The sequence below is a fragment of the Dipodomys merriami genome, unplaced genomic scaffold (genome assembly GCF_024711535.1).
Source record: "Dipodomys merriami isolate MVZ:Mamm:240054 unplaced genomic scaffold, mDipMer1.0.p SCAF_106, whole genome shotgun sequence".
Taxonomy (NCBI): Eukaryota; Metazoa; Chordata; class Mammalia; order Rodentia; family Heteromyidae; genus Dipodomys; species Dipodomys merriami.
The window spans coordinates 2181280-2209084 of record NW_027202338.1 but is presented as its reverse complement, the minus strand read 5'-3'; the positions used below and the strand labels follow the sequence as shown (position 1 = coordinate 2209084).

General features: G+C 52.5%; 3 protein-coding genes across 6 annotated transcripts in view; 2 read left to right on the top strand and 1 right to left on the bottom strand.

The window, feature by feature from the left end:
• The first annotated feature begins 1030 nt into the window (after positions 1–1030).
• LOC138813594 (glycogen synthase kinase-3 alpha) lies at positions 1031–13653 on the top strand. The gene is made up of 11 exons (XM_070002003.1): positions 1031–1429; positions 3124–3311; positions 6888–6971; positions 7116–7226; positions 8939–9069; positions 9162–9268; positions 10455–10552; positions 10650–10745; positions 11307–11493; positions 11833–11925; positions 12978–13653. The coding sequence occupies exons 1-11, from the start codon at positions 1147–1149 to the stop codon at positions 13049–13051; spliced, it is 1452 nt and encodes a 483-aa protein (XP_069858104.1). The 5' UTR covers positions 1031–1146; the 3' UTR covers positions 13052–13653.
• LOC138813448 (zinc finger protein 526) lies at positions 3261–24715 on the bottom strand. 3 transcript variants are annotated; one of them, XR_011367808.1, is made up of 4 exons: positions 21982–22063; positions 17869–17972; positions 15714–17779; positions 3261–3546 (listed from the first exon to the last, which is right to left on the bottom strand). XR_011367808.1 is itself a non-coding variant. In XM_070001890.1 (3 exons), exon 3 carries the CDS (start codon positions 17760–17762, stop codon positions 15765–15767), a length of 1998 nt encoding a protein of 665 aa, XP_069857991.1. In that variant the 5' UTR covers positions 17763–17779; positions 17869–17972; positions 24624–24715; the 3' UTR covers positions 14373–15764. The 3 variants fall into 3 exon arrangements, 2 of the variants coding, with proteins under 2 accessions (XP_069857991.1, XP_069857984.1); XM_070001890.1 differs by lacking the exons at positions 3261–3546; positions 21982–22063 and adding an exon at positions 24624–24715 and having other exon boundaries at positions 14373–17779; XM_070001883.1 differs by lacking the exon at positions 3261–3546 and having other exon boundaries at positions 14373–17779.
• The window catches only part of LOC138813627 (DNA-binding death effector domain-containing protein 2-like), a 15193-nt gene continuing 11510 nt past the window's right edge, over positions 24123–27805 (top strand). Inside the window, exons 1-3 of one of the 2 annotated variants that reach the window (XM_070002036.1) lie at positions 24123–24249; positions 24965–25283; positions 26646–26768. In XM_070002036.1, coding sequence (XP_069858137.1) covers positions 25022–25283; positions 26646–26768 — 385 coding nt within the window. In that variant the 5' untranslated portion in view covers positions 24123–24249; positions 24965–25021. Of the gene's footprint in view, positions 24250–24912; positions 25284–26645; positions 26769–27805 lie in introns of both variants that reach the window. The other variant, XM_070002030.1, reaches the window with a different exon arrangement.

The following is a 27805-nucleotide window of genomic DNA, read 5'->3' as shown; positions in this document are numbered from 1 at the left end:
CCTGATTTGTGGTCACATGGACTTCAAAGGTACTTAGACGTCTTTTCCCAGGGGTCACCGACCAACTTGGGTTCATACTTAAGGACCTGAGGGTGAAAGAGGAGGAACTGAGACATTTTCCAGTTCCTCTAGGGAACTACCGTCCTTACCCTTTGTCCCACAATCCCCGGTGGCACTCGACTACATTCCACCTCCCAGCAAGCTTCTGATTCTGGTCTCACAAAGGGTCAGGATCAGCTTTATAATATTCCCAACATGCTTCGGGCGTCTAGTCAATCCCGCCTGTCCATAACTCGGAGGCTGCCTTGAACTTCACTTCCCAGAAGGCATTAAGATCTCAGTGGAACAACCTTGGTGTCCACTACAGTTCCCAGCAGGCACTGCGGTTTGGTGTACAAAGCCAGAGAACGTGATGCCTACTCCATTTCCTGGTCTATCTCTAGAACCCTCGTATCCACTCAGGGGGTTTCAAGACTACATTTGGGACTCCATTTCCCGGCGTGCTTTGGAAAACGCTTTACACCTGCAATGCGGGAGAGGGTGTGGCACAGACTTCATTTCCCGGCTTGCCTCGCGGACCAAGATCTGCGGGTTGACCGGCGCGGACTCAATTTCCCAGAGTGCATCTGGCTCTGGGAGTCACCCATTGCCTAGAGGCTAAGAGAACTGACTGGACTCCGTTTCCCGGCGTGCATCAGGCCTACTCAGCTCGGGGATGGCGCGGCTGGGACTTCATTTCTGAGGTACCGCTAGAGGCTCTGAGTTGCTGTCGTGGAGGTGACTCTGTTTTCAAAATCCTCCAGGGCTTGCCTTCTGCACCAATCGGTTGGCAGATTACCCAGGACTCTATTTCTCGACTTGCAGAGAGACCGTCATCTCCTGACCCCCTACCTCTACTCTGAAGCCACTGCGGACTCCATTTCCCGGCGTACCACGCGGGCCTCCTTGCGTGTCGAGGGCGGTGACGGCGGCGCGGACGGCAGGCGGACTGCATCTCCCGGCGTGCCCCGCGGCGGGCGCTGGGCCGGAGCCGGAGCCCGAGCGGCGCGGCCTGGAAGAGGCCAGAGCCCGGGGGAGGCGGCGGCGGCTGCGGCTGAGGCAGCCCGGGCAGCCCGAGCCCCGCGTCCTGGGCCAGCGCTCGGCGCCATGAGCGGCGGCGGGCCTTCGGGAGGCGGCCCTGGGGGCTCGGGCCGGGCGCGGACCAGCTCGTTCGCTGAACCTGGCGGCGGAGGCGGAGGTGGCGGCGGCGGCCCCGGGGGCTCGGCCTCTGGCCCAGGCGGCACCGGCGGCGGAAAGGCGTCAGTCGGGGCTATGGGTGGGGGCGTGGGAGCCTCGAGTTCTGGGGGTGGCCCCAGCAGCAGCGGCGGAGGTGGCAGCGGCGGCCCTGGCGCGGGCACCAGCTTCCCGCCGCCCGGAGTGAAGCTGGGCCGTGAGTACCGGGGGTGCCTGTGTGGGGTGGTGGTCTGGGTTCTCCAAGCCTTTCAAACGTCTTTCCTGTCCCCAGATAGGATTCGAGGTCACTGTGCCTCCCCAGAACCGAGCTGACTTCTCTGCCTGCCAGAGAAAGGAGTTTAGTGGTTTATCATTATTTGGAGTTTTAGGATCAGAATTCCTACCACTCAGAAAAACAGGGGTCACAGGTCCCTCATTCTTCCAATACCAAAGTCTTGGGTCCTTAAACCTTCAAAACAAGAGATTTGACATTGCCATCCATTACATAGCAGGATCAGAGCAGAGGTCAGCGTCACCTGTGAATGAGGATCTAGGATTATTGTTCCCTAAAAGACCAAGACCAAGAATAGGATTGCCACCCCCCAAAAAAACAACAACAACAACAAAACAAAAACGGGGAATCTTCACTTGCTTTTCTTCAGAAGATGGACATTTGGACCAAATATCTCTTAGAAGTAAGAATTTGGGGTTACCGTGTCCCCAAGGAACAGGGTCAGGTTTAAAATATAAGGCCTGACATTACCCACCCAAAATATGTAAAGCTGTACATCCAGTTGTGGAAATTAGTAGTTACTGCTGCTTAGACGTAAGAATAAACTGACCTAGTCAGTTGTCACTGCTCTTTAAAAACAACCAACAAAAATGAACAACAACAAAAACCCCATGGCTTGAAAAAATTCCTTTAGCAAAAGTAAAATTGGAGTGGGTCCTAATTTCGTGTAGAATATGGATCTGAGGTTGTACCTCCAATCATTGTGGGGAATGGTGTTATTGGCTCTAAAAGGGAGTGGAGGGGGGGCTGGGAAAAGACCTAAAAGCTCCATAAGAATATCTTTATTCAAAAGAAGGTGTCATTGGCCCCTTGAAGTGGACTTGGTCTATCAGTTTCCCAAAGGAAAGGGGTCACCATCCTTTGGGAATGGTACCAAGGTTTGCTGCTGTTTGGAAAGTGGGAAGTGGAAACTGGAGCTTTTAGGACAGCAATTAGACTCTCCATTCTCAGGGTTGTTGCTGCTCTGGACCATACAGGTTCTGTTCTAAGGCAAAGTAGTAATGGTCAGGGTACTAGTGCTTGTAGTTGTAAGACACACTGGTTTCCATCACCAAGAAATGCTGACCCTACCAGGCTTTGAGGAAGGCCAGTGTTGAACCAGTGAAGGAGCATTTTAGGTGGACTCTCCCTTGAGTGACAGTTGGTTTTGCCTACTAGTACAGAAAAGTCTAGAGGACTTGTGCCCAGAGCATATGGACTCAACACCTGAGGATGTTGGTATCCTCCAGTGTCACCTGAGGGACCAGTGATTTGCTGCTCTCTAAAAGTGGAAATTAGGATTGTTAATCCTTAAGTGACAAGTCTGGGTATCAGTGTTCTCTCATTTGGGAAAAAGCAGGATTCAAGTTTCCTTGAGGAAAACCTTATGTCACTGGAAGGTGTAAGTTCAGAAGCGATGAGCAGGAAGGAAGAAGCTCCTGAAAATTTTATTGTTCATTTTATATTTTGCTGTGTTGAGAATCCAGCCTTATGCCTGCTAAGCAGGTGCTCTATCACTGAGCCATACCTCCATCCCCCATGAGCTTTTTACAATACTTTCCCTCCCTCCCCATAGCCCTGGAGAGGGTGGTAGCCAGAGGGCAAAGGCCAGTGGATTGAGTGTCCTCTTTGTTCCCCAGGTGACAGCGGGAAGGTGACCACAGTGGTAGCCACCTTAGGCCAAGGCCCAGAGCGCACCCAGGAGGTGGCATACACAGACATCAAAGTGATTGGCAATGGCTCGTTTGGGGTTGTGTACCAGGCACGGCTGGCAGAGACAAGGGAACTGGTGGCCATCAAGAAAGTTCTCCAGGACAAGAGGTTCAAGGTAGCTTTCGGGAATGAAGATGAGGTTTGGGGACTGGGTGTGGCTAAAGAAGTGCCAGCAAGAGAGCTGGAGCCTGGGGTTTCAGAGGGGACCAAATGGATGGGAACAAGTTGATGGCAAATGTAAATTTCAAGGAGAGCCAAAAGCTGACATTTATTGGTCATTTGCTCAAGTAAGTGATTGACATGATCTTGTTTAATTTGCCTGGAGGTTCTCTGTGGTGGTGGTATTATTCCTATTGTAAGTAAGCAGACATGAAATTTGTGTTGTTAGCATTCCATGTAGTAGTAGAAGCTAGCCTGTTTGATTCCCAAGCCCTCCACCTCATCTACTTGGTTACAGTTCTTCCAGAGGGGGAAAAGAGATTGGGGAGGCTGGTGCTCCTGGCCCTAAAGGTTGTACTTATACCCCAGATGTTTGGCCAATGCAGGATGGAATCCAGCCTGCCATGGTGCTCACTAAAACACTTGTTTTGGTGTGGGGGTCTGTCTCCCGAAGAAAGGGTATCCTTTTCCACTTAAGCAGAGGTGCCCTGTGAACTAGTAGAGACTCAGGGAACTACCTGAGGAAGTGGAAGTAGAGGAATAATTGGAGTCTGCATATGGGAGAGTGGGACCTAGGTCAGGTCTGGGTCTGGGCAGTGAGAACTGTTGGACCAAAGGATCTTCAGAGTGGCAGCCAGAACTCAGTCAGAGTTGAGTTTTAGAAATGAGAGGGATCTGAGAGCAGAAGTCCTGAGGGCCAGAAGTGAACAGAGAATGGGGAGAATGCTGAGGCATGAGGATTACAAGGCAGGAATCTGGGATTTAGGTTCTAAGCTAAAATTCAAATTCCCAGATGCATTCAAGAGAAGCAGTAATAGTAAGAGTGGTGGGGACCATAGTGAATCAGATGGCTACTGCTGGTCTCTTGCTGCCTGTGCCAAGTACAGTTGTGGGCCTTATGTGGACATCTCATCTGATTTTTCAAGAGAAGCTGGTTAATAGGAGATAAGATTCAGATATAGCTGCCTGGGCTAGCTTTGAACTGGGATCCTCAGCTTTCTGAGTAATTAAGATTCCAGGTAATGCCCAGCTGTAACTACTTCATCTTGAAATATGATTACATTTATTTGTTCGTTTGTTTATGTGCCAGTGATGGGGCTTGAACTCAGGGCCTGGATGCTATCTTAAGTTTTTGTTTTTTTTTTTTGGCTGGGGTGGGGCGGGGAGGAGGCGGAGGTTCAAGGTTAGTGCTCTACCATTTGAGCGATAACTCCACTTTCAGCTTTATGGTAGTTAATTGGAGATAAGAGTTACATGGACTTTCTTACCCCTACTGGTTTCAAACAGCAATCCTCAGATCTCAGCCTCCTGAGTAGCTAAGATTGCAGGTGTGCGCCACTGGTGCTTGGCTCTTAATTTCACTTTTAAACGTCAGCAATAAGGGCTGGGAAGTTAGCTCAGTGGTAGTGCGCTTGCCTTGCATGCCTGAGGCCCTGGGTTCGATTCCTCAGCACCACATAAGCAAAAAGAAAAAAGCCGGAAGTGGCGCTGTGGCTCAAGTGGTAGAGTGCTAGTCTTGAGCTGAAGAGCTGAGGGACAGCGCCCAGGCCCAGAGTTCAGGCCCCACGACTGGACCTCCAAAAAAAAAAAAAAAAATGTCAGCAATGAGTTGAAATTGTCTATCCTTCCTTCCTTTTCTTTTTTTTTGTTGTTGTTTTTGGTTGAAGGGCTTGAACTTAGGGCCTGGGCACTGTCCCTGAGCTTCTTTTGCTCAAAGCTAGTGCTCTACTGCGTTCCACTTCTGCTTTTTAGGCAGTTAATTGGAGATAAGTGTCTCATGGCCTTTCCTGCCTGGGCTGGCTTTGAACTACATACTCAGATCTCAAGCCTCCTAAGTAGCTACCATTATAGGCGTGACTTACCAGTGCCTGGCCTTAATTTCACATTTATTTATTTATTTATTTATTTATTTATTTTGGGTCCGGTTGTGGGGCCTGAACTCTGGGCCTGGGCGCTGTCCCTCAACTCTTCAGCTCAAGGCTAGTGCTCTACCACTTAAGCCACAGTGCTACACTTCCAGCTTTTTTCTTTTTGCTTATGAGGTGCTGAGGAATCAAACCCAGGGCCTCATGCATGCAAGGCAAGCGCTTTACCACTGAGTCATCTTCCCAGCCCTCACTTTTATTTTTAAATTTGTAATTATTTATTTTATGCTGGTCTTGGGGCTTGAACTCAGCCTGGGAACCATCCCTGTGCTTCTTTGGCTTAAGGCTAGTGCTGTACCAGTTGAGTCACAGCACCACTTCTGGCCTTTTCTGAATAGTTTATTGGAGATAAGAGTCTTAAGGACTTTCTTACTGGGCTGGTTTTGAACAGCAATCCTCAGATCTCAGCCTCCTGAGTAGCTAGGATTACAGGTGTGAGCCACTGGTACCTGGCTCTCTCGCTCCCCCCCCCCCCCCCCCCCCAGTCCTGGGGCTTGAACTCAGGGCCTGGGCACTGTCTCTGAGCTTCTTTTGCTCAAGGTTAGCACTATCATTTGAACCACAGTGCCACTTCTGGCCTTTTCTGTGTATGTGATGCTGAGGAATTGAACCCAGGACTTCATGCATGCTAGGCAAGCACTCTACCACTAAGCCACATTCCCAGTCCCTGGTACTTGGCTCTTAATTTTACTTTTTTTTTTTTTTTTTTTGGTCAGCCATGGGGCTTGAACTCTGGGCCTGGTTGCAATTATCTGTCCTTCCTTTCTTTTTTTTTGGGGGGGGGGTCCAATCATGGGGCCTGAACTCTGGGCCTGGGCGCTGTCCCTCAGCTCTTCAGCTCAAAGATAGAGCTCTAACACTTGAGTCACAGCACCACTTCCGGCTTTTTTTCTTTTTGCTTATGTGGTGCTGAGGAATCGAACCCAGGGCCTCAGGCATGCAAGGCAAGCGCTCTACCACTGTGCCACCTTCCCAGCCCCCCTTTCTTTTTTTGTTTTGTTTTGGTGGTGGTGGTGCTTGTGGGGCTTGTGCTTGTGGGGCTTGAACTCAGAGCCTGGACACTGTCCCTTTTGCTCAAGACTAGGGCTCTCCCACTTTGCACCACAGCTCCACTTCTGATTTGAGGTGGTTAATTGCAGATAAGAATCTTACGGCCTTTTCTGCATAGGCTGGCTTTGAGTCTCCATCCTCAGATCTCAGCCTCTTAACTAGCTAGGATTATAGTTGCGAGTCACCAGGGCCTGGCTTTTTCTTTCCTTTTTTTCTTTGTTCTTGCACTGGAATATGAACTTGCCCTTGCACTTGCTAGGCAGGTATTCTATCGCTTGAGCCATGCCTCCAGTCCAAGTTGGAAAACTAAAAGCCTGAGTTGAAGAAGACACATCTGTGACCTGGGATTAACTAATCCATAGACTTCCAGTTTGTGTATGTGAGAGGAAGGAAGGGGCTTGGGAGGAGAAACAATGGGTGTGGGTGTGTGCTTCTGCAGGGTTTAGGGCCGCGGAGCAGCTGCCTGCCCTGCTGGTAGCCATGGGAGGAGAACCAGCAGGTTGCCTGTAGGGGGGAGGCAGAGGGTTGGTTGTTGAGACTCTTCCTTTGCCCTCAAGAACCGAGAGCTGCAGATTATGCGGAAGCTGGACCACTGCAATATTGTGAGGCTGCGGTACTTTTTCTACTCCAGTGGGGAGAAGGTGAGACCTTGAGGCATGTGTGGCTCCATTTTCCTGTCTGCTTTTACCCCCCGGGTCCAGTCCTTACTGTCCCCCTCACACCTGCCCTTCCCCCTCCTCACTCTTCCCTCACAAGACCTCATACCTCTCCTTTGCTGTCTACAGAAAGATGAGCTGTACTTAAACCTGGTGCTGGAATATGTGCCTGAGACAGTATACCGGGTGGCCCGCCATTTTACCAAGGCCAAGTTGACTATCCCCATCATCTACGTCAAGGTAGGCAGGCAGGCTATTGGAGCTCCAGAACCCTGTTTTTTTTTTTTTGTTTGTTTGTTTGTTTTGCGGGGGAGTGAGGGCGGTTCTTATCCTCCCAGTTTTTGTTGGTTTGGGAGGCTCCCTTGCCCTTGCAATCCCTAGGTGGAGTTCGCTGAATGCGGGAAGGTGAAGCAAGGCAAAGGTTATGTTAGGAAGGCAGATCTGCCAGGGACCTGTGGGGGTTGGGAGGCGCCTGCCCCTCCAGGAGCCCAGTAGCACTACTGGGACGAACAGGGACCAAAAATGTTGAGATCCAGCTACCAAGATCAGAATCCAGGCCTTTGGAGCCTTGTTTGGGGGTGAGTGGGAAGGAAGGTTGGCATTCACACTGCAGAGCTGGGTGTGCGTCTTCCTGCACCATCTGCATCACATTCCCCTCACCTGGCCCTGGGTGGTGCAGCTCCTCAGGAGATGTCTTAAGTGGACAAGCCAGTGAAAGAGAAGTCTACAAGTAGCAGGAAGGACAGAGGCTGTGACACCTGTGGCATTAGGAGGCGGGTGGATTCTTTTGCTAGAGTTGCTCAAGCCCTGGTGTTCTTTTTTTTTTTTTTTTTTCGGTCGTGGGGCTTGAACTCTGGGCCTGGGTGCTGTCCCTTAGCTCTTCAGCTCTAGGCGAGCGCTCTACCACTTGAGCTACAGCGCCACTTCCGGTTTTCTGGTGGTTTATTGGAGATAGGAGTCTCACGGTCTCTCCTGCCCGGGCTGGCTTTGAACCTTGATCCTCAGATCTCAGCCTCCTGAGTTGCTAGGATTACAGGCGTAAGCCACCAGCGCCCGGCCCTGGTGTTCTTTAAGCACCCTGGCACCTGGATAAGATGACATTGACACAGGCTCTACTGCTGGACCTCCCTTCCCAAGAGGACATTCTTTGGCTAGGCAGAGCTACGTGGTATCTGCCTGTGCAGACTGCCCAGTGCAGTCCAGAGGCATAGCCAGTGTGGTGGACAGGCACTCCTATTACAGGAAGCTATGAAAGTAATAAGCTACACCCATACTAGACGGGGTTCTGGAAGCAAGCAGCTCCCAGCGTAGCCTGGTTTTTAGAGTGAGAAAGATCAAGAAATGCTACTGAGAGAACACATATCCGGACAGGAAGCAGCATTGCTGACAGAGTGGGATGAAGGAGGAAGGGGGTCTCACAAGTTGCCTGTGTGTGGTGAAGCCAGGGGTGGTTAGCATGTGTCAGGCACTGGTGTGTCTTAGGGGCAGCAGCAGTGCTCAAACTCCAAGATCAAGGTCCTGCTGTCTGGGCACTTGGGTACTAGTGAGGCACTGGCAGGAAAACAGCTGGAAAAAGGGCTGGCTCGTGGCTAGTTTGTCTGATGAAAGAGGCTGTTCCTAAGAACCAGTGGCTTATGGTGAGAGGGAAGGGGCCTACCTCCTCTGCCTGTCTTACTTCTCAGGCTTCCACTATAGCAATGGCAGAAGTTGAGTGTGGGCCTAGACCAGGATCAGTGCAGCAGGGCTCAATGCTCTGACCTGTAGTCCCAGAATCAGAAAAGGGGAGTAGGACTCAGTGGTCGTTGAAAACAAAGTCCTTAAAGCTCAAGCACCGTGGGGTAGTTGGTAGGGGGAGTGGCTAGGAGGGCTCTTCAGGCTGAGGTTGGTTACTGGGCCAGCAGTTGGCCATGTGGTTGGGCTGGGTGCAGTTCAGCTGTCCCCTCTTCCTCCAGGTATACATGTACCAGCTCTTCCGGAGCTTGGCCTACATCCACTCCCAGGGTGTGTGTCACCGTGATATCAAGCCCCAGAACCTGCTAGTGGACCCCGATACTGCTGTCCTTAAACTCTGCGATTTTGGCAGGTAGGCCTGAACGGGCGTGAGAGGGGTGGCTGAAGGGGTGAGGGTCCCCTGACCTTTGGTCTGTGCTTACCTTCTCCCATCTCTTTCCTCAGTGCAAAGCAGTTGGTACGTGGGGAGCCTAATGTGTCCTACATCTGCTCTCGCTACTACCGTGCCCCAGAGCTGATCTTTGGAGCCACTGATTACACCTCATCCATCGGTTTGTGACGGAGGGTGGGGTTGGGGATGGATGACAGTCTTGGCAGGTTTAAAACTGTGTGCTAGGCTTTGTGACAAAAGCTTTGTATCTTTTTATTGTTTTGTATGCCAATCCTGGGGCTTGAACTCAGGGACTGGGTGTTGTCCCAGAATTTAACACTCTACACTTGAGCCATAACTCCACTTCTGGCTTTTTGGTGATTAGAGATAAGAGCCTCACAGACTTTCCTGCCTAGGCTGGCTTTGAACTGAGATCCTCAGGTCTCAGCCTTGTGAGTAGTGAGGATAATAGGTGGGAGCCTCTGATGCCCAGCAAAGCTTTTTCTACCTGATCCCCACAAGCTTGGAAGGCTGATGTATGGCATCTCATTTTAGATGAGCTGTCAAAAGGACCCAAGGCCTGGAGCCATGAGTCCACTTGCCCACCATTGCACTGCTGGGATGGGCAGGGCTTGGTCTTTGAAGGCTGACCTGACTTGAGAGTCCATCCAGTTCTGGAACCTCCCAGATGGACCTCTGTTTTCAGCAGGAGGGGAAGGGCTGGTGGTGACCTTGGGGCAACTGGCAGGCAAGGCTTTGCCAATCCAGAGGTATGGCCTGCTCCCAGAGCTGTGCTCTCCTCTGTTGGTGAGTGACAGTGCTACCTTCCAGGCCTGAGGGGAAGCTGAAAGAGTATCAAGTGAGAGACTGAGCTTGAACGAGATGGGCAGTGTGCTCCTTCAGTGCATCCTTGTACCTTGAAGAGTAGTGAGAAGGCCAGGCTACAGCCTTTCCCCTAAGAAGGGAAGAGGTTGGGAGATGGGGAAAAAGGGCAGTTCAGGATTTAAGGCTTTGCATCCCCCTCAGCGTTTAAGGCTTTGCATACCCCTTAGCCTTCCCTCCCAGCATGCAAGAGGACATGTTGGTATCTGGCATTTGGGCCTCATTTGGTCTGTCCTTTGAGTCTAGAGGCAAAGAAAGTGTGCATTGGGGGTCTTGATGGGGCTGGAAGCAAGGCAAACCAAGACACCTGCAGAGCTGAGCTCTAGTATGGGATTATGCATGACCTTGGGCTAGGTGCTTCCTCTGTGACCTGAGAAAATGGGGCTCCTGATGCCTCAGGATAACCAAGAGGAACAGAGGTGTTTGCAAGAGGATGGGCTTGTGGGCCCCTGCATGCCTAGTCTTGAACATCCGTTCCCTTGCAGATGTGTGGTCGGCTGGCTGCGTACTAGCTGAGCTCCTCCTTGGGCAGCCCATCTTTCCTGGGGACAGCGGGGTGGACCAGCTGGTGGAAATCATTAAGGTGAGTGCAGAGCCGGTGATGGTGTGTGTGGGGGTGTGTGTATGTGTTGGAGAGCTGAGGGATAGGGCCCTTGTCTTAGATCCCCCTCTCTCTGCAGGTCCTAGGAACACCAACCCGGGAACAAATCCGAGAGATGAACCCCAACTACACAGAGTTCAAGTTCCCACAGATTAAAGCCCACCCTTGGACAAAGGTAAAGCCTAGCTAGGGACTCAGACTGCATGGCCAAAAAGGAACCTGGCTTCACAATCGTGGCGTGAGAGGGTTTGAAGTTACACAGGGAGCTAGCCAGTAGCTTCCTTCTGGTTTAAAAACTTAAGGAATTTGGGCTGGGAAGGTGGCTCAGTTTTAGATTGCTAGCCTTGCATATATGAGGTCCTGGGTTCGATTCCTCAGCACCACATAAGCAGACAAAGGTGGAAATGGCGCTATGGCTCAAGTGGTAGAGTGCTAGCCTTGAGTTGAAACACTGAGGGACAGTGCTCAGGCCCAGAGTTCAGGCCCCAGGACCAAAAAAAAAAAAAAAAACAAGAAATTTTAGAAGTTGAGGACCCATGGGTAAATGGAAGATTGCTAATTTTGTAACAGGGAAACTGAGGCTCACAGTAGGGTTCATACAGTCAGGGGACCTGGATCAGTTGCCCACTGACATCAGTTTCCTTATTTAGCAGGTGGGCTTTGGTAGGAAGGGTGGAGGTGAGGTGCACTGTTGCCAGTATGAGAAAGCTGCTCATTTTAATGACCCTCCCCTCAGGTGTTCAAATCTCGGACGCCCCCAGAGGCCATCGTGCTGTGTTCCAGCCTGTTAGAGTATACTCCATCCTCGAGGCTCTCCCCACTCGAGGCCTGTGCCCACAGCTTCTTTGATGAACTGCGGTGTATGGGAACCCAGCTCCCCAATAACCGCCCGCTTCCCCCCCTCTTCAACTTCAGTCCTGGTGGTGAGTGTACAGGTTGGCACCTGTGGAGTGGGTGTGGCAGTCACAAAGGGATTGACAGAGGAGAGGCTTGGTACTGGAGGTGGGAGCTGAGTGGGTACAGGCAGGCCTAGGGCATAGGAAGATGTCCCCCCCCCCCCAACCTGGGAGCAGCCGAAGCTGCCAAAGCAGCACTGTGATCTGCGGGGTGCTAGGCTCTTCCCAGTTTTACACTTAGAGTCTGCCTAAAAGTGCCCACCAACTAGCCTTACAGCTTGGTTGTTAAGATGCCCCTGAGTAATCATAACTGGGTTTCCAGCCAGCCTGCCTTCCCCCTGACTGCACATGTCAATTCTTCTCTAGAACTGTCCATCCAACCGTCTCTCAATGCCATTCTCATCCCTCCTCAGTTGAGGTCCCCACCTGGCCCTACTTCCCTCACCCCATCCTCACAAGGTAAGTGGGGGCCATTGGTTGAAGGTTAAAGTAGCCCTTCTGAATTTGGGGAGGGGAATGAGCTGTGTGGTTCAATCCTGCCTGGAATTTCCTGTAGGTATTTTAATCTGTTGACTTTTGGTTTTGGTGCCAGTATCAGAGCTTGAGCTCAAGGCGGGCACTCTAGCGCTTTACCACATTAGCCATACCCTTCACTTCTACTTTTTTTTTGCTGTTAGTTAGAGATTAGAGTTTCACACTTTTCTACCTGGGTGGGCTTCAAACCATGATCCTCAGATCTCAGTCTTTTGAGTAGCTAGGATTACAGGTGTGAGCCACTAGCTCTGAGCTTAAACTGAAATCTGTTGACATTTTGCTGGCAAAATTTACAAGTGTCAGGGCAGTATTGCATATGTTTTTTTTTTTTTTTTTTTTTTCCTTGTTGGTCATGGGGCTTGATCTCTGGGCCTGGGCGCTGTCCCTCAGCTCTTCAGCTCAAGGCAAGCACTTAACTTGAGCCACAGAGCCACTTCCAGTTTTCTGGTGGTTAATTGGAGTCTCACAGACTTTCCTGCCTGGGATGGTTTTGAACTGTGATCCTCAGATCTTAGCCTCCTGAGTAGTTAGGATTACAGGCGTGAGCCACTGGTGCCCGGCTGCATATGTTGGTACTTAAATGCTAACTACAAAACCAAAGGAATCTGTTTATGTTTGGCTTGACCAAATAAAGAGTTGCCCACACTTGAAAATTGTGCCATTTTAGGTTAAAAAAAAAAAATCAATTTTCCTGTTTCTTTTGGGGGAAGAAAATCAGACTGGGCAGCAGCAAGTCTGTTCTTTCTCCAGCTGGAAGCTGTATCCTGTTGCCCAAGCTCCTTCTTACTTGCTTTGTTTGAGCTATTGCATCCTTAGGCTAGCCCTTTGGCATCTGAGTTTGCAACCTGGGACCTAAGTGATTTCCAACTTTCATTGCAGTATTACAGGAGATCTTACTTTTGCCAGGGGTAGAGTAGGGTGGAGTGACTTCTGAAGGCCAAGGCTAATTGTCCACTTTTTCCCTCCCCTTCCTTCAGCTTTAACCGAGACTCAGGCCAGCCCAGACTGGCAGTCGGCTGAAACTGCACCTGCCCTCAGTAACTCTTCCTGAGGGCCCCACCAATTACCCTTCCACATCCATCTGGGAGCCCCAAGTGGGGCTGGGAAGGGGGGGGGCCATAGCCCATCAAGCTCCTTCCCCGGCTGGGCCCCTAGACTAGAGGCAGAGGCAAATGAGTCCCTACCCCCACCTCTAGTCCCTCCCTTACCAGCCTCACTTCTGGTGGGCTCTTTAAGAGGATTTTAACTGGTTTTGGGGAGGGAAGAGAAGGAAAGAAGGATGGGGGTTGGGGGTACTGAAGACCTCCTACCCCCTTGGTATCCCTCCCTTCCCCCCAGGCCTCCACCTCTTTCCCTCCAGTGTCCCTTGTAAATAGACCAAGCCCAGCCCATCTCCTCTTCCCTGGCCCCCTGGGTGTAAATAGATTGTTATAATTTTTTTCTTAAAGAAAACGTCGATTCGCACCATCCAACCTGCCCCCTTTGCCTACAGCTGTATCTCCCCTTCTGTCCTCTGCTCCCAAGGCCTTCTCCCTCCTCTCCCCACCCTGGAGGGCCAGGGGAGTGGGGAGAACCCCTGGTGTCTTAGTTTCCACAGTAAGGTTTGCCTGTGTACAGACCGCCGTTCAATAAATTATTGGCATGAAAACCTGCTTCCTGCCTGGCTGCCTGTCTCCCCCTCCCCACCCTGGGGTGAAGAGGTGTTGGGTTGGAGAGGGCTGCAGGGGTGAGGAATGAGTTGTATTTCAAGCAGGGGAACACTGGGAGACCTGAGGTCTAACTTGGCACCTGAGTGCTCCCCTCTGCTGCTCTCCTATGGAGCCTGAGCATGGTAAAGGCCTGCACAGAGCCCACCTGTGACAATGTATAAATCATCTACTGCTTAGGGAGGGGGGATGTATACCCCCAGACTAGTGGGAGGGTTGGGGATGGGAGGGGTTGAGGCCTTAAATAGAACTTAAGTAGCAGAGTCAAGACTGAAACACAGGGCTGGTCCTGGGGAAAACATCCAGACCTGCAGACTCCCAGTTGGGAGATACAGGTGACCCCCTCATAGTAGGAATGAAGAAGGGCATAGCTCGGCTTTCCCCCCGACTTCTGCATCTTCTTACCGCCCAGCATGAACTTTGTCCCTGTGTTGCTCAACATCAGCCTGACTTCACCATTTGTAAAATGGATTCATCAAGCACGCAGATTAGACAAGGAGCAAGAACAGGTCTTGGCCAGGTGTGGACTATGGTCACTGAAGGTGTCCTTACCTTCCTCTTACCCCCATAGTTCCCTGCCTGGACATTTTCCCTTCCTGGACATCTCTAGCCTCTCACTGACCCCTGGCAGACCTAACCCCCCCCCCCCCACAAGACCTTGAATTACTCAGCCTAACTCCCAAGGCCTTTTAGCCTCCCTGGACAACCTGTCTCAGCAGCATTCATTCTACTTGGCCTGCTGAAGCATCAGGGTCTATAGGCTGGGTGAGGGAAGCCTGCCTCACACTGACCTACTGTGATCTGCAACCTTTTAGGGAAGGACTCCCTCTGAAAAAACTGGGAATCCTGTCCCAAAGACCTTTGATCTTACTAGGCTCCCTCAAATCCTAACTAGTACTTTCCTGCAGTTAGGATGAGTTCCAGTCTTCATGCAGGTTTCAGGTCTAATTCATCATGACACCACCACACTGCAATCCTGGCCTTCAGGAGTCACTTAGTACAAATGTCACAATGCCTCTGCCAGGCTGTGAGGCCTTGGGCAAGTCTCTGTCCTGTGCTTTCACCTGTATGACAGGGATGACACGATGTACCTCAGCCTGCTGGGATCCTAGAACTGTACAGGGCTAAGTGCAGTGCCTGCCATTGCAAGCAGTCAAGTGTTCATTTACTGCACTTGTGGATAATTAGATGTTCTTCAAATATACCAAGGACTCACCCTTCTCTTGTGTTTGTTGTCTGTCTGGAATGTGCTTTTGACTAGCAGATTGATTCCTATTTCTGGGGCTCCCTCTGGGCAGTGTCTTGTACTCTTGGCCTCCTACCTAGAATACTGTCTCTAGTCTGGGAGGAGCCTGCACAAGCCACCACAGCCCAGGGGATCCTCAGGTGTGACTCATCTCTGACCCACAGCACTGCCTAGCCTATGTAGGGGAGGCCTTAGCACACGCAGGCTGAATGAAGCAATAAGACACCCGTCAGAGAGCAAGCTGTCTATACTTGTGTGTGCGCCTACCAGACCAAGCATGCCTGAGGGCAGAGCCTGTGCCTGGCTCATTCCTGGGTCTCCAGCAACACCCAGACTGGAAGCTGAGTCCCCAGGTACTTACAGATTTCCTTCCACATGGCCAGAGTTGAGATAGTGGCCAAGAGCTACGCCCTGGGTGCTCAAAAGTCCAAAGAAGGCAAGGGCTAGGGGGACAAGCAGAGCATCTGAAGAGGTATATGAGTGTGCCCGGCACACACCTGGCACATAGTTACCTGATGCTGCTAGGTCAGGACAATGTGGTGCAAAGAGCTTTGGCAAACCCCACTTGGCAAGGAAGTAGGGTGACCTGGGACAGATCACATCACATCTCAGCTTCAGTTTCCCCTTGGGCAGAGAAACCTGGCAGGGCTCTTCTGAGGACTCGGTAGAGGAGGCCAGGGGTGGATCCTGGCACATGATGGGTGCCAGACCAGCTTGCCAGAAGGTTCTTTACCCTCCCACCACCCCACCCCCAGAGGTACCTGCCCTTGCTGTTACAACCAAACCCTTTCCTCAGGGCTCTTCGTCGGGGGTCACACGAAGGCCGTGTCCAACTGCAACAGCCCGCTGGCTTCGCTGGCACCCAGTGCAGCCTGGCACAGCTGCAGTGTATCCTCCAGTGCCAGGGGCTGGGACGTCTCAATGATTGCGATGGTCTCCCCCAGCTCCGTGCACATGATCGTCTGCTGTGGCTCGGGGGGCGGCGGTGGGGCAGGAGGTGGCGATCTGGGGGGCTGCAGTGTCATAGTCCTGGCGCGGGCATGGACTCGCTGATGCAGCCGCAGGCCCGCCATGGCACGGAACCAGCGGCCGCAGGTCCCGCAGTAGTAGGGGCTCTTGTTGTAGAGACCCGTGATGGGGAGGCGGGGGGCGCGGGCGAAGGCCACGGGCCGTAGGTGCAGCCGCCGGTGCTGCTGCAGGTTGGAGCTCTGGGTGAAGCGCTTGCCACAGTCCAGGCACTGGTAGGGACGGACGCCGGTGTGGGTCAGCTGGTGGCGGCTGAGGTTGGCCAAGGAAGCGAAGGTCTTGCCACACGAGTGGCACTGGAAAGGCCTCTCGCCTGTGTGTGTCCGCAGGTGGTTGCGTACATGCACCAGCTTCTTGAAGCCCTTGCCACAAACGCCGCAGCGGTGCCGTCGTTCGGGGGGCCCGTGCACAGCTCTCCGGTGCCGGGAGAGCCGCGAGGCGGAGGCGAAGGACTTGGAGCACTGCGGGCAGGGCAGCTGGGCGGCAGGGGGCGGGGCCGGGGGCGGGGCCGGGGGCGTGGCCTCCGCAGGGCTCGGGGAGATGCTGACTGCCGCCGCCGAGGTAGGCGTCCCGCTTTTCCCAGCGTGGGTCCGCCGGTGGTAGAGGAACTTGGTCATGTTGCTGAACGTCTTGCCGCAGCGACAGCGATGCAGTGGGTTGGCGGTGTGAACCCGCCGGTGAGCCACCAGGGTGAGCTCCGTGCCGAAGCCGCGGCCACAGTCCACGCAGAGGTAGCGGGCCTCCCCGCGGTGCAGCCGCTGGTGCTGCTCCAGAGAGGCTGCCTTCTTGAACACCTTGGAGCAGGTGGTACACTCGTGGGTGCCTCCCACGTGGGCCCGCCCGTGGGCCAGCAGGCGGTTTGCAGAGCTGAAGCTGCGCTGACACTGGCTGCAGTGGAAAGGGTGGCTGGCGGACGTCAGCCCACGTGATGCCCGCCGGTGTCGCCGCCCTGCCCCTGATGTGGGACAACGCGGGGGACAATCCCCACAGCCCTGAGCCCGGCCATCCGTGGACTTGTCACCATTGCCTGTGGCGTCATCAGCAAGGTCCTCGTCCTCCTCTGTCTCTTCCTCTTCCTCTTCCTCCTCCTCCTCCTCCTCTTCCTCCTCTAACCCGTTGCGTTCTTCTTTCTCCAGGGAGTCAAAGTGGGTACCCTGATGCTCTAAGAACTCCTCAGGGGTGGCACAGAGGGTGGAACATTCAGGACACTCATAGGGCTCCATCTTGACAGTGGGTGGGGGAGGTGGGGGAGGCAAAGGAGGTGGCACCGCCGGTTCTGCCGCAGGAGCTGAAAGGTGCTGAGCCTTTCGGTGAGCTACCCACAGCTCGGGTGAGGGGAAGAGCTCCTGGCAATCCCCGCACTGGTATTGGATCTGGCTTGCAGACTCCTGGAGGTGGGCATCCTGGTGGGCCAGAAGCTCACTGGGGGACAGGATGAGCTGGCTGCACTCTCCACACTGGAAAGGCCCCTCCTCGGTGGCTGGCACCAGCTCAGGCTCCAGGCCTAGGTCATGCGTGGTCAGTGCTTCCTCCTCCGACACAGTGGCCACATGCTGCTCCTGGTGAGAGAGGACTTCTTCCAGGGTGTTGTACAGGCTGCCACACTCGGAGCACATGAACTGGTGGTGCTGGAAGAAGAGGGAGGAAGCAAGGGCCTCCCCAGGGGTCATCTCCGTCACCTCTGTGGCCATCTCTGCCAGCTCCCCTGACAGAGATGTGGACATCTCCACTGCCCCTTGTGACGGGGTCAGCATCTCAGCCACCTCAGCCACCACCTCAGCCATCTCGGGGAAGGCAGTGCCTGGAGAAAGAGGCACAGACCAGTGACACACCAGAACCGAGGCAAGGTGGGCGATCTCGAGGAGTTCCCTTGCTTACCCCATTACTTACCAGTCTCTGCCAACCACTACTCCAAATCTTAGTCCAAAGTATCTGCCTTAATCTTCCAGGACCTTGTGTCTCTGAACATCATGTCAGCCACAGCAGCCAAGCACCTGCAGGAGACAGTGAGCACTCAGAAGGCTGGCCTCTCCTGCTGCTCTCCTCTCCCAGAGGCCCAGTCACACTCTTTTCTGAGAATACGTTGTATTTTTTCCTGCCTCACAACCTTTGCCTGTGTGGTGCTGTTTCCTCTTTGTGCAAAGCCTCTCAGCAAAGTATTTAAGGCCCTGGAACCAGACTTCTCTCAGCCTGCATCTGAGCTCCATTGCTTGCATATGTGTTCTCTCTGAAATTGTTTTCACAGGTAAGAAATGGGATTGAAAGCAGAACTGACGGGGCTGGGAAGGTGGCTCAGTGGTAGAGCACTTGCCTTGCATGCCTGAGGCCCTGGGTTCAATTCCTCAGCACCACATAAGCAAAAAGAAAAAAACCAGAAGTGGTGCTTTGGCTTAAGTGGTAGAGTGCTAACCTTGAGCTGAAGAGCTGAGGGACAGCGCCCAGGCCCAGAGTTCAGGCCCCACAACCAGACCCCCCCCCCCCAAAAAAAAGCAGAACTGACTACAAAGCCCTGGTTTTTTGATCAAGGTTATTAGCAAGAGCCATTGCTTGAAGTTCTCCAAAAGTTGAGATTTAGGTTCCTGGTTGCCATTAGAAGTGGGAGGCATTCCAACGGAGGAGTGTCCAGGTCCTGATTAGAACAGTCCTGGGAACTACTACAAGTCTAGGTTTGTGGCTCTGATTTTTTATACTGCTATTTGCTCTTCCAAGTTTTCCTCTCTCTTTTTAGTGTGCCAGTGACCCAGCCAGAAGTATGCTATTGAGCTATGTTTGTTGTTGTGGTTGGCAGCCACGGGGCTTGAACTTAGGGCCTGGGCACTGTCCCTTGGCTTTTTTTGCTCAAGGTTGGCTTTCTACCACTTGAGCCACAGCTCCACTTCTGGCTTTTTGTTAGTTAAGTGGAGATAAGAATTTCATGAAGGGGGGCTGGGAAGGTAGCTCAGCGGTAGAGTGCTTGCCTTGCAAGCATGAGGCCCTGGGTTCAACTCCTCAGCACCACATAAACAGAAAAAGCCGGCTGTGGTGCTGTGGCTCCAGTGGTAGAGCGCTAGCCTTGAGCTGAAGAGCTGAGGGGCAGTGCCCAGAGTTCAGGCCTCATGACCGGCAAAAAAAAAAAAAAAAAAAAAGAATTTCATGAAGGGCTGGGAAGGTGGCTCAGTGGTAGAGCGCTTGCCTTGCATGCATGAGGCCCTGGTTTCGATTCCTCAGCACCACATAAGCAAAAAGAAAAAAGCTGGAAGTGGCACTGTGGCTCAAGTGGTAGAGTGTTAGCCTTGAGCTGACGAGCTAAGGGACAGCACCCAGGCCCAGAGTTCAGGCCCCACGACCGGACCCCCTCCCACACACCAAAAAAAAAGAATTTCATGAAGTGGAGCTGTGAATCAAAGTGGTAGAGTACTGGCCTTGAGTGACAGAGCTCAGGGACAGCATCCAGACCCTGAGTTTAAGCCCCATGGCTGCCAACCACAACAAACATAGCTCAATAACTTTTTTTTTTTTTTTTTTTTTTGTCGGTTGTGGGGCTTGAACTCTGGGCTTGGGCGCTGTCCCTGTGCTCTTCAGCTCAAGGCGAGCCCTCTACCACTTGGGCCACAGCACCACTTCCGGTTTTCTAGTCGTTTATTGGAGATAAGAGTCTCACGGACTTTCCTGCCTAGGCTGGCTTTGAACCTCGATCTTCAGATCTCAGCCTCCTGAGTAGCTAGGATTACAAGCGTGAGCCATTGGCACCCAGCTCAATAACATACTTCTGTCTGAGTCACTGTGACAATTGAGATAAATTATTTAAAAATACTTTGTATATGATGAAATACTAAAAATGCCTTTGCTGGGGGGGGGGGCTGGGAATGTGGCTTAGCAGTAGAGTGCTTGCCTAGCATGCATGAAGCCCTGGGTTCGATTGCTCAGTACCACATACACAGAAAAAGTGGGAAGTGGCGCTGTGGCTCAAGTGGTAGAGCAATTGCCTTGAGCACAGAGAGGCTCATGGACAGTGCCCAGGCACTGAGTTCAAGTACTGGCAAAAAAAAAAAATGCATTTGCTGGGATGGGAATGTAGCTTAGTGAAAGAGAGTACCAGCCTTTAGCAAAAGAAGCTCAGGGGGGGCTGGGAAGGTGGCTCAGTGGTAGAGCACTTGCCTTGCATGTCTGAGGCGCTGGGTTCGATTCCTCAGCACCACATAAGCAAAAAGAAAAAAGCTGGAAGTGGCACTGTGGCTCAGTGGTAGGGCACTAGCCTTGAGCTGAAGAGCTGACGGACAGTGCCCAGGCCCAGAGTTCAGTCCCCACGACTGGACCCCCCCCCCAAAAAAAAAAAAAAAAAAAAGCTCAAGGATAGTGCCCAGGCCCTTATTCAAGCCCCATGGAAAAAATAAAAAAATAAAAAATAAAAGCATGGATTTTCCTGCCTAGGTTCACTTCAAACCATGATCCTTAGGGTTGGGAATGTGGCTTAGTGGTACAGTGCTTGCCTAGCAAGCACAAGGCCCTGAGTTCGATTCCTCAGCATCACATAAATAGAAAAAGTGCAGGGCACCAGTGGCTCATGCCTGTAATCCTAGCTACTCAGGAGGCTGGGATCTGAGGATCATGGTTCAAAGCCAACCCAGGCAGGAAAGTCTGTGAGACTCGTATCTCCAATAAACCACTAGAAAACCAGAAATGGTGCTGTGGCTCAAGCAGTAGAGTGCTCATCTTGAGCTGAAGAGCTGAGGGATAACGCCCAATCCCAGAGTTCAAGCCCCACGACCAACAAAACAAAAGCAAAAACAGAAAAAGACAAAAGTGGTGCTGTGGCTTAAGTGGTAGACTTGAGCAGAAAGATGCTCAGAAATAGTTCTCAGGCTCTGAGTTCAATCCCCAGGACTGGCAAAAAAAAAAAACCCAAAACCTAAACAAAAAAACCATGATCCTCAGATCTCAACCTCCTGAGTAGCTAGGATTACTGGCAAGACCCACCAGTGCCCAGTGGTATTTGTTGTTTTGTTTTAACCTCTTCTGCATCTCATCTGTTACTGCTAGAGACAAGTGGAGGTTTGCTTATCATTCTATATATAGAAGTTGTTTATATTCAGCTCCCAGAAGGCAGAGGTTAGCCTGTTTCATTACTGACACATTTCCAGTGCCAAGAATCATGACCAGCACAGCAGGTACATAAAAGTATTTAATAAATGAGTAAGGAAACCCAAGGCCTTGGGGATTTAACCTTGTGCCCACTCCCTTTCTTCCAGACCAACTTCCCTGTTCTATCGTGTATTCCACCACTCACCACCAGCACAGGGCTCTGCTTTTAGTTCATGCCCAAATAAATATCCCATGTATAAATAATTCACTAAGTGATCTTAGGCTAAACTTCCCGAATCTATTCAAAATCCATTTTTTTCCATTTTTTAATGTATTGTTTGAGTGGCCAGGATCCTGTTCACAATTCCACACAGAATCTTTCTGGATTTGACCAGCGAGGGTGTTTTCCTGTTTTTCAGTCCCCTAGAGCTTGCGCAAAATACCCTCCCCTCCCCCAATAAATGTCTCTCTCTTGGAAGGTGGGCCAGGGATTCAAAATTTATATTTTCCGACATCTTACATTTCTCATTCCCAAATCCTGAATTACGAGCCTCTGGAGGGGAAGAATAGGGGAGGGGGGCTTTTTCATACATAAGTACTTCCAGGAAAAAGAACCTATCAGGAGGCCTTAAAGTTTCAACTTTCCCACCACACAACCCCTTTTCTTCTGCCAGACTGTCCTCCTTGGCTGCCCGATCGGGGTCGCTGCAGGAGGTGACGGGGGCCAGTTGGGGTCCTGCATGCCCTAGGAGCTCCACCAAGGCCCCCGCCCCCCGGGGGACACAGGAAAGAGCACCCTCTTTCCACCCTCCCGGGCTCCTGCCCTGAACGCAGGCCCCAAAGCTCTTTGATCCCCTCGTGTCTCCCTTGCTTTTTCCCTTCTGCCCACCTCCATACGCCCAGCGCCCTTTTTCCCACCCGCCCGACGGCGCCCGCACCCACCTCTCTGATCTCCAACAACCCTGGTCGCTCTCTTGACACAGACCCTCTGCTCCCGGGCGTGTAGGACCCCTTACTATCCACGCCTCCCATTGGGCGGCGCCCTTGCTCGTAATAGCCAATCAGAGCCGGCAGCGCAGGGCACGCGCCCTCGCGCCTGCGTGTTGGCGCTCAGGCGGGGCTCAGCGAGTTTCTCCACGCACGCACGTCTGCGCCCCTGTGGGCGGGCCCTGGGGCGAGGAGACGCGCCTGCGCAGTTCTTCTTGGCTGCCTGCTGCTTTTCTGCCCAGTTTGAAAGTTCAGTGAAGTGGGCGCCCTTACGGAGCGAGGGTCCCTAGAGGGAGGTTAGCGGCGGAAAAACTGACGGAGGTGTCATTTCTTTCCTTTTTATTCTCTCCCCTCTCCGGCTATATTTTTTCTTTATTGCTCTCTTCTCCCCTTCCTAATACAATTTCTATAGGTTTCATCGTTCTCTTTTTCGTACTTGCCGATAATCTGTTTCAGTAATATCCACCCAGAAGTGTTATTTCATGGCTGACGAGACTATCTCTAAGAGCGCAACTTTGAAGCCAGACATACTTGAGATACTTCATCTTTACCAGTCTCGCTTTTGCTCATAAGTACAGTGGGCTTTAAACACATCCATCTCAAAAGCTGTAGAAAGGACTGGTTGTTATTACCCCCCCTTAAAACGTTATACTGGATAGCCAGTATAACCCATCTAACAGACATAACCCTTCCCAGTTAATAAGATTGCTTTTCCCTTCCCCTCCCTCCTTATTGTGCCAGTACCGAGGCTTGATCGCAGGACTGGGGCACTGTTCCTGAACTCCTTTGCTCAGGGCTAGCTACCCCTTTAAGCCACATTTCTACTCCGGTGTTCTAATGGTTTATTGGAGATAAGAGTCTCACGGACTTTCCTGCCTGGGCTAGCTTTGAACCGTGATCCTCGGATCTCAGCCTCCTGAGTAGCTAGATGACAGCTGTGAGTCACCAGGCGCCCTCTTCGGCGCCCTCTTCTCTTCATTTGATCGAATGTTAGTCATTTACAGGGCTGCTCCTACTTCACCACTATGCTTCCAAACGGGACCATTGCTATTCATCTATTTAACAGATGGAGAAACTGAGGTTCAGAGGAGATTTTTCCAAGGTCATTGCTGCCACCTGAGAGCACAGCTAGTACTGAGTGAATCCCCAGCCAGGACCTAGGTCTCCTGCCTCTCAAGGGGAGATAATTCGGGGGTGTGAAGCGGCTGGGGAAAGGAGACTTTGTCTCAGGCACGTGCCAGGCCTGACCTTGAGTCACCTAAGTGGAGGTGGCAGAGCGGTTGTCACGCTCCAGGCCCCGTGGCAGAGGACGCACACATGCCACAGCCTCAACGCCGTACCTCCGGGACAGACTTGCTCTCCTTGGTGCAGGTTAGGGAGGAGAGCACCTGGGTGGCGCTGGAGGGCAGAGAGCGAAGGGGATGGGAAGGGGTTTATGGAGGGGCCTTTAGAACCCTGGGGTGGGGTCGGGGTCGTGATAGGCTCCTTCGAGAGGTGCACGTCGTGGTGGAGGGATAATGGGGAAGAACCCTGGTTCCAGTCAAGGGAAGGAATTTATAGATGCAGGGGGTATGAGGGGAGGGGAGAGGAGGAGGGGTTCTCTCTGGGTGAGGGTGCATTCCCTAAAGTCCAGGATTATGAGACAGCACAGTTCAGATTTACGTTTCTGGTTGCTCAGGGACGAGTGTCCAGGTCCTGGGAGTTACTGAGTGACATGAGTTGGTGAGTGAGTGGTCCTTTCCACGGGCAAGCGGGGGACAGGGGTAAAAGGTGAGCGTATAAATGATGAGGCGAGGAATACCTAGTCTTCGAGATGGATAAATTCCTATAGGTTGGGATGGGGGATAACAGGAGCCGCTCCCCCCTCCCCCTTTCCTCCTTCACTCCCCCCCCCCCGCCCCGCCCCGCCCCGCCCCGCCCCGTCCAGGTGGCTCAAGTACAGGGACCCAGCGATTGGGAGCGTCCGACGCAGCAAGGCTCTGACTGTGCGCAAGCGCAATACAGACAAACTCCGGCACTTCGGTTGGGGGCGGGGCTTGGGGGCTCTTCCTGCGCCTGCGCAGAGGGGGCGTGGCGGTCGCACCTGCGCGAGTTGTGGGGGGAGGGGGGAGGGCAGGAGGAGGAGCTAAGTGACGCAGGCGTAATAATAGAGAAGGTGCCAGAAAGATCCAAAACAAGTGGCTGCGGCCGTCGCCCGGGGAGTCCATCGGACGCCGGATTCCGGTGAGGATCTAAAGAGGCCTACAAACAGGGAGATTTGGTGGCGGGTAGACGGCACCATTTTGGTGCCGGTGCGAGGGTGGGCCCACCACCCTTTTCCCAAGGTGGAGGGGTCGGATTCGGACCGTGTGGGGCATAGGATTGGCCTTGGCTGGCCCCACTTGGTAGGAGATGGTGGGTGACTCGGAGTCGGTGCCACTCGGGGCTAGCCAGATGACATTTGCTCAACTGGCCTGAGCCCAGGGCCACATCTGGACGGTGCCGACCCAAAGTCGCCGGGGCAGCGGGGACAAGGTGCCCCGGAACGGGATGTAAACAAGGCATGGCTGCGTGCGCGCAGATCTCTGCGATGGTTCGGGAGCTAGTTGGGAAGGTACCTCGGTAGAGAGAGCGAGCGAGAGAGGAGCGTCTGGGCTTGGCCGCCTCGGCTGGTCGGAGGACCAAGCGGTGGTCTGGCGTCTCGGACCCGTTACTAAGGGGACCTCGGGCGATACCATTTTCTTCCGGGGCAGGGGGAGACTGGGATGGTCGGTGGGGTGTGTGTGTGTGTGGGTGGTCCCGTCGGGGGCGGGGGAACCGCGCGGGAGACACTCCCTGGCCCGTGTGAGGTCTAGGCCTGTGCATTGCTGACCGCTGCCTCCTCCCTGCCGTGTGTGTGGGTTCTAGGCCTTGGTTCTGAACTTGTTCCGCACCCCTCCCCCTCCCGGGAATGGCGCAGTCCGGGTCGACCCCGGCCCCGAGCTGGGAGGAGGATGAGTGTTTGGATTACTACGGCATGCTGTCGCTTCACCGTATGTTCGAGGTTGTGGGCGGACAACTGACCGAATGTGAGCTGGAGCTTCTGGCTTTCCTGTTGGATGAGACCCCCGGTGCCGCCGGTGGGCTGGCCCGTGCTCGCAGCGGCCTAGAATTGCTACTGGAGTTGGAGCGTCGTGGTCAGTGTGACGAGAGCAACCTGAGGCTGCTGGGCCAACTCCTGCGGGTGCTGGCCCGCCACGACCTGCTCCCGCACCTGGCCCGCAAGCGGCGGCGGCCAGGTAAGGTTGAACAGGAGGGGGCCAGACTTCCCACGGGGGTGGGGTGGGGTGGGGTGGGGTGGGGTGGGGGAGAAGGCCTGGCTCCCAGCAGACGCTCAGCGGCCGTTCTGACTTCGTCCTCCAGTGAGAAACACAAAGGGCCTAATTTAGGAAGAGTGACCTTATCCGATCGCCAGCACTGTGGATGGAGGGAGTTTTGTTTTATTCCAGAACAGAACCCTTCACATGAACTGTGACCTCTTGTACCTTCTCAGTAAATTCCACAAGGAAGTCCTGCTATGGTTCCCCCACCCCTCTCGCGCTGTACAGGGAGGAAAACAGGTCCAGAAGAAGTTAAGCAGCTTGCTTCACTGAATCTTGCTTGCCTGGGACAGAGGCTGTAAGATGATGGGTTTAGATGTTTGTTCTTTGAAATGGACTTGTAGCGGACGAATTGGATGAGAAACAAGTAACTTGTAGATGTGATGAGGGATAGAATGCCATACTATAATGTTTTATATTGATGTCAGCGAAGGAAGAGCTTTCTGAGATGATATTTGGAGCGAGGCTGCACTTCCAGCCCTGTATCCATTTCAGGGGAGAAAAATCCCCAGTAGAGGGAAAGGCAAGCCCCCAAGCTCTAGGTGGGGATGAGCTTGGCATTCCAGAGGCCAACGTGCACCATCAGAGTGTGGACTGAAGCCACAACATGGAGAGGGAGGAGGGAGGCTTGCCACACAAGGTTATCTGCAGATAACAGAAAGTGTGGAGCCAGGTTTCAAACCTACCTGGCTTATCTCAATAGAGCTGAGGGCCTTTATCCTCGAGAAAGAAGGACTGGTGAGGGAGGAGCTGAAGGCTGTTGAGAGCCTTGTGCTGCCTAGACTGTTGGGACCTTGTCTGGTTTACTAGAAATGTAGTGACAAGGCTGTGGAAGGAAGTTATGGGTTTTGCTGGCTCAGAGTAAGCCTGTGGAGTTAGAATCATCAGAATTCAGGCCTTCAGAGGGAATCCTGATATAGTATTTGGGGGGGGGACATAGGTGTGAGGTTCAGAGTCTTAGAAGAAAAGATATGAGTTGCCTGGAGCAAACACCTGCTTGCTTCTTAGAGCTGCAGGGTGAGCCAGGGGTAATCAATGTGTGTGTGGGGGTGTGGGTGTGGGTGTAGGTGGGTGTGACACAGGCCTGTTTCTCGGGGATCCTGGATTAAGTGGCACCAGGAGGTGACAAGTCCTATCTTGGGAGTCGTCTGGGTACAAGGTGTTTGAGAAAGAGTGAATGTTTGAGGACTTAGGCACCTGCTTGTCCAGTCATCCTTCCAGGGTGGAATTTTGGGGGCTGGGCCTGGAGGCTGGGAATGCTAATTTCATCTCTTTCCCCAGTATCTCCAGAGCGCTACAACTATGGCAGTTCCAGTTCTTCTTCAAAAAGGACTGAAGGTAGCTGCCGGCGTCGGCGGCAGTCAAGCAGTTCCTCAGATTCTCAGCAGGACCAGTGGGACACAGGTGAGGGCCCCCCCCTTTCTTTCTGAACCCTGCTAAACCTCCTATGTCATGGCCCATCAAGGAAGTAACCTAAGGGGTCATCTTGTCTCATGTCTCATGTTTGTGGCATGTCTATGTTTATTATTGCTACAGAAAGATGCTGTGTCCTGAGGAACAAACAATATGGCTTCATGTTTACTTAAATGATATTATGTTGTAGGTATTTTACTGTACCTGGTTGTCCTCACTGAACATGCTTCTGAGCTTTATTCATGTCCAATGTCTCTAATTGGTTTAATTGCCATGCCCCAATTAATGTATTCAGTCTCTCCTTTGCCTCAATGTGGTTTTTTTTTGTTGCTGTTGTTGTTGTTGTGAGGCTTTGAACTCAGGGCCCAGGTGCTGTCCCTGAACTCTTTGGTTCAAGGCTAGTGCTCTACCACTTTGAGCCACAGCTCCACTTCCAGCTTTTGAGTGGTTAATTGGAGATCAGAGTCTCATGGGGACTTTTCTGCATGGACTGAACCACAATCTTCAAATCTAAAGCTACCTGAGTCACTAGGATTATAGGCATGAGCCACCAGCACCCGGCCCCTTTTTCTTTTCTGACTCGTCCATTCTATCAGATTCATGTAGAATGTGATTATTTCTGATGTGTCTGGTTATTTCCTAATAGTGTCATTTAACTCATCTTTTGGTTCCCTATATTTCCTGTGGAGTGAGGATTAGGTCTGGAGGCTTGCTGGGATTCAGGTTATGCATGTTTGACAGGATACTCCATGGCTGGGGCTGTTGCCTTCCTCTCGGAGCTCAGCGGGCGGCCTGAGAGCCTGGCTGGCTCATTGTGAGTGGGGGATTGGATCCCCTGGTTAAGGTGATGTTCACCACATTTGCACATCCTAAGGCACCTTTCTCTCCTGTTATGGTTAAGTAATCTATGGGAGGGTACTAGGGCTCATCCTTTGTCCAAGTAGGTATTCATATCATTATAGAATTACTCATTATTTAGTTACCTTGTTATAGCTAATCATTCTGGGTTAAGCACTATGTCTTTTGGA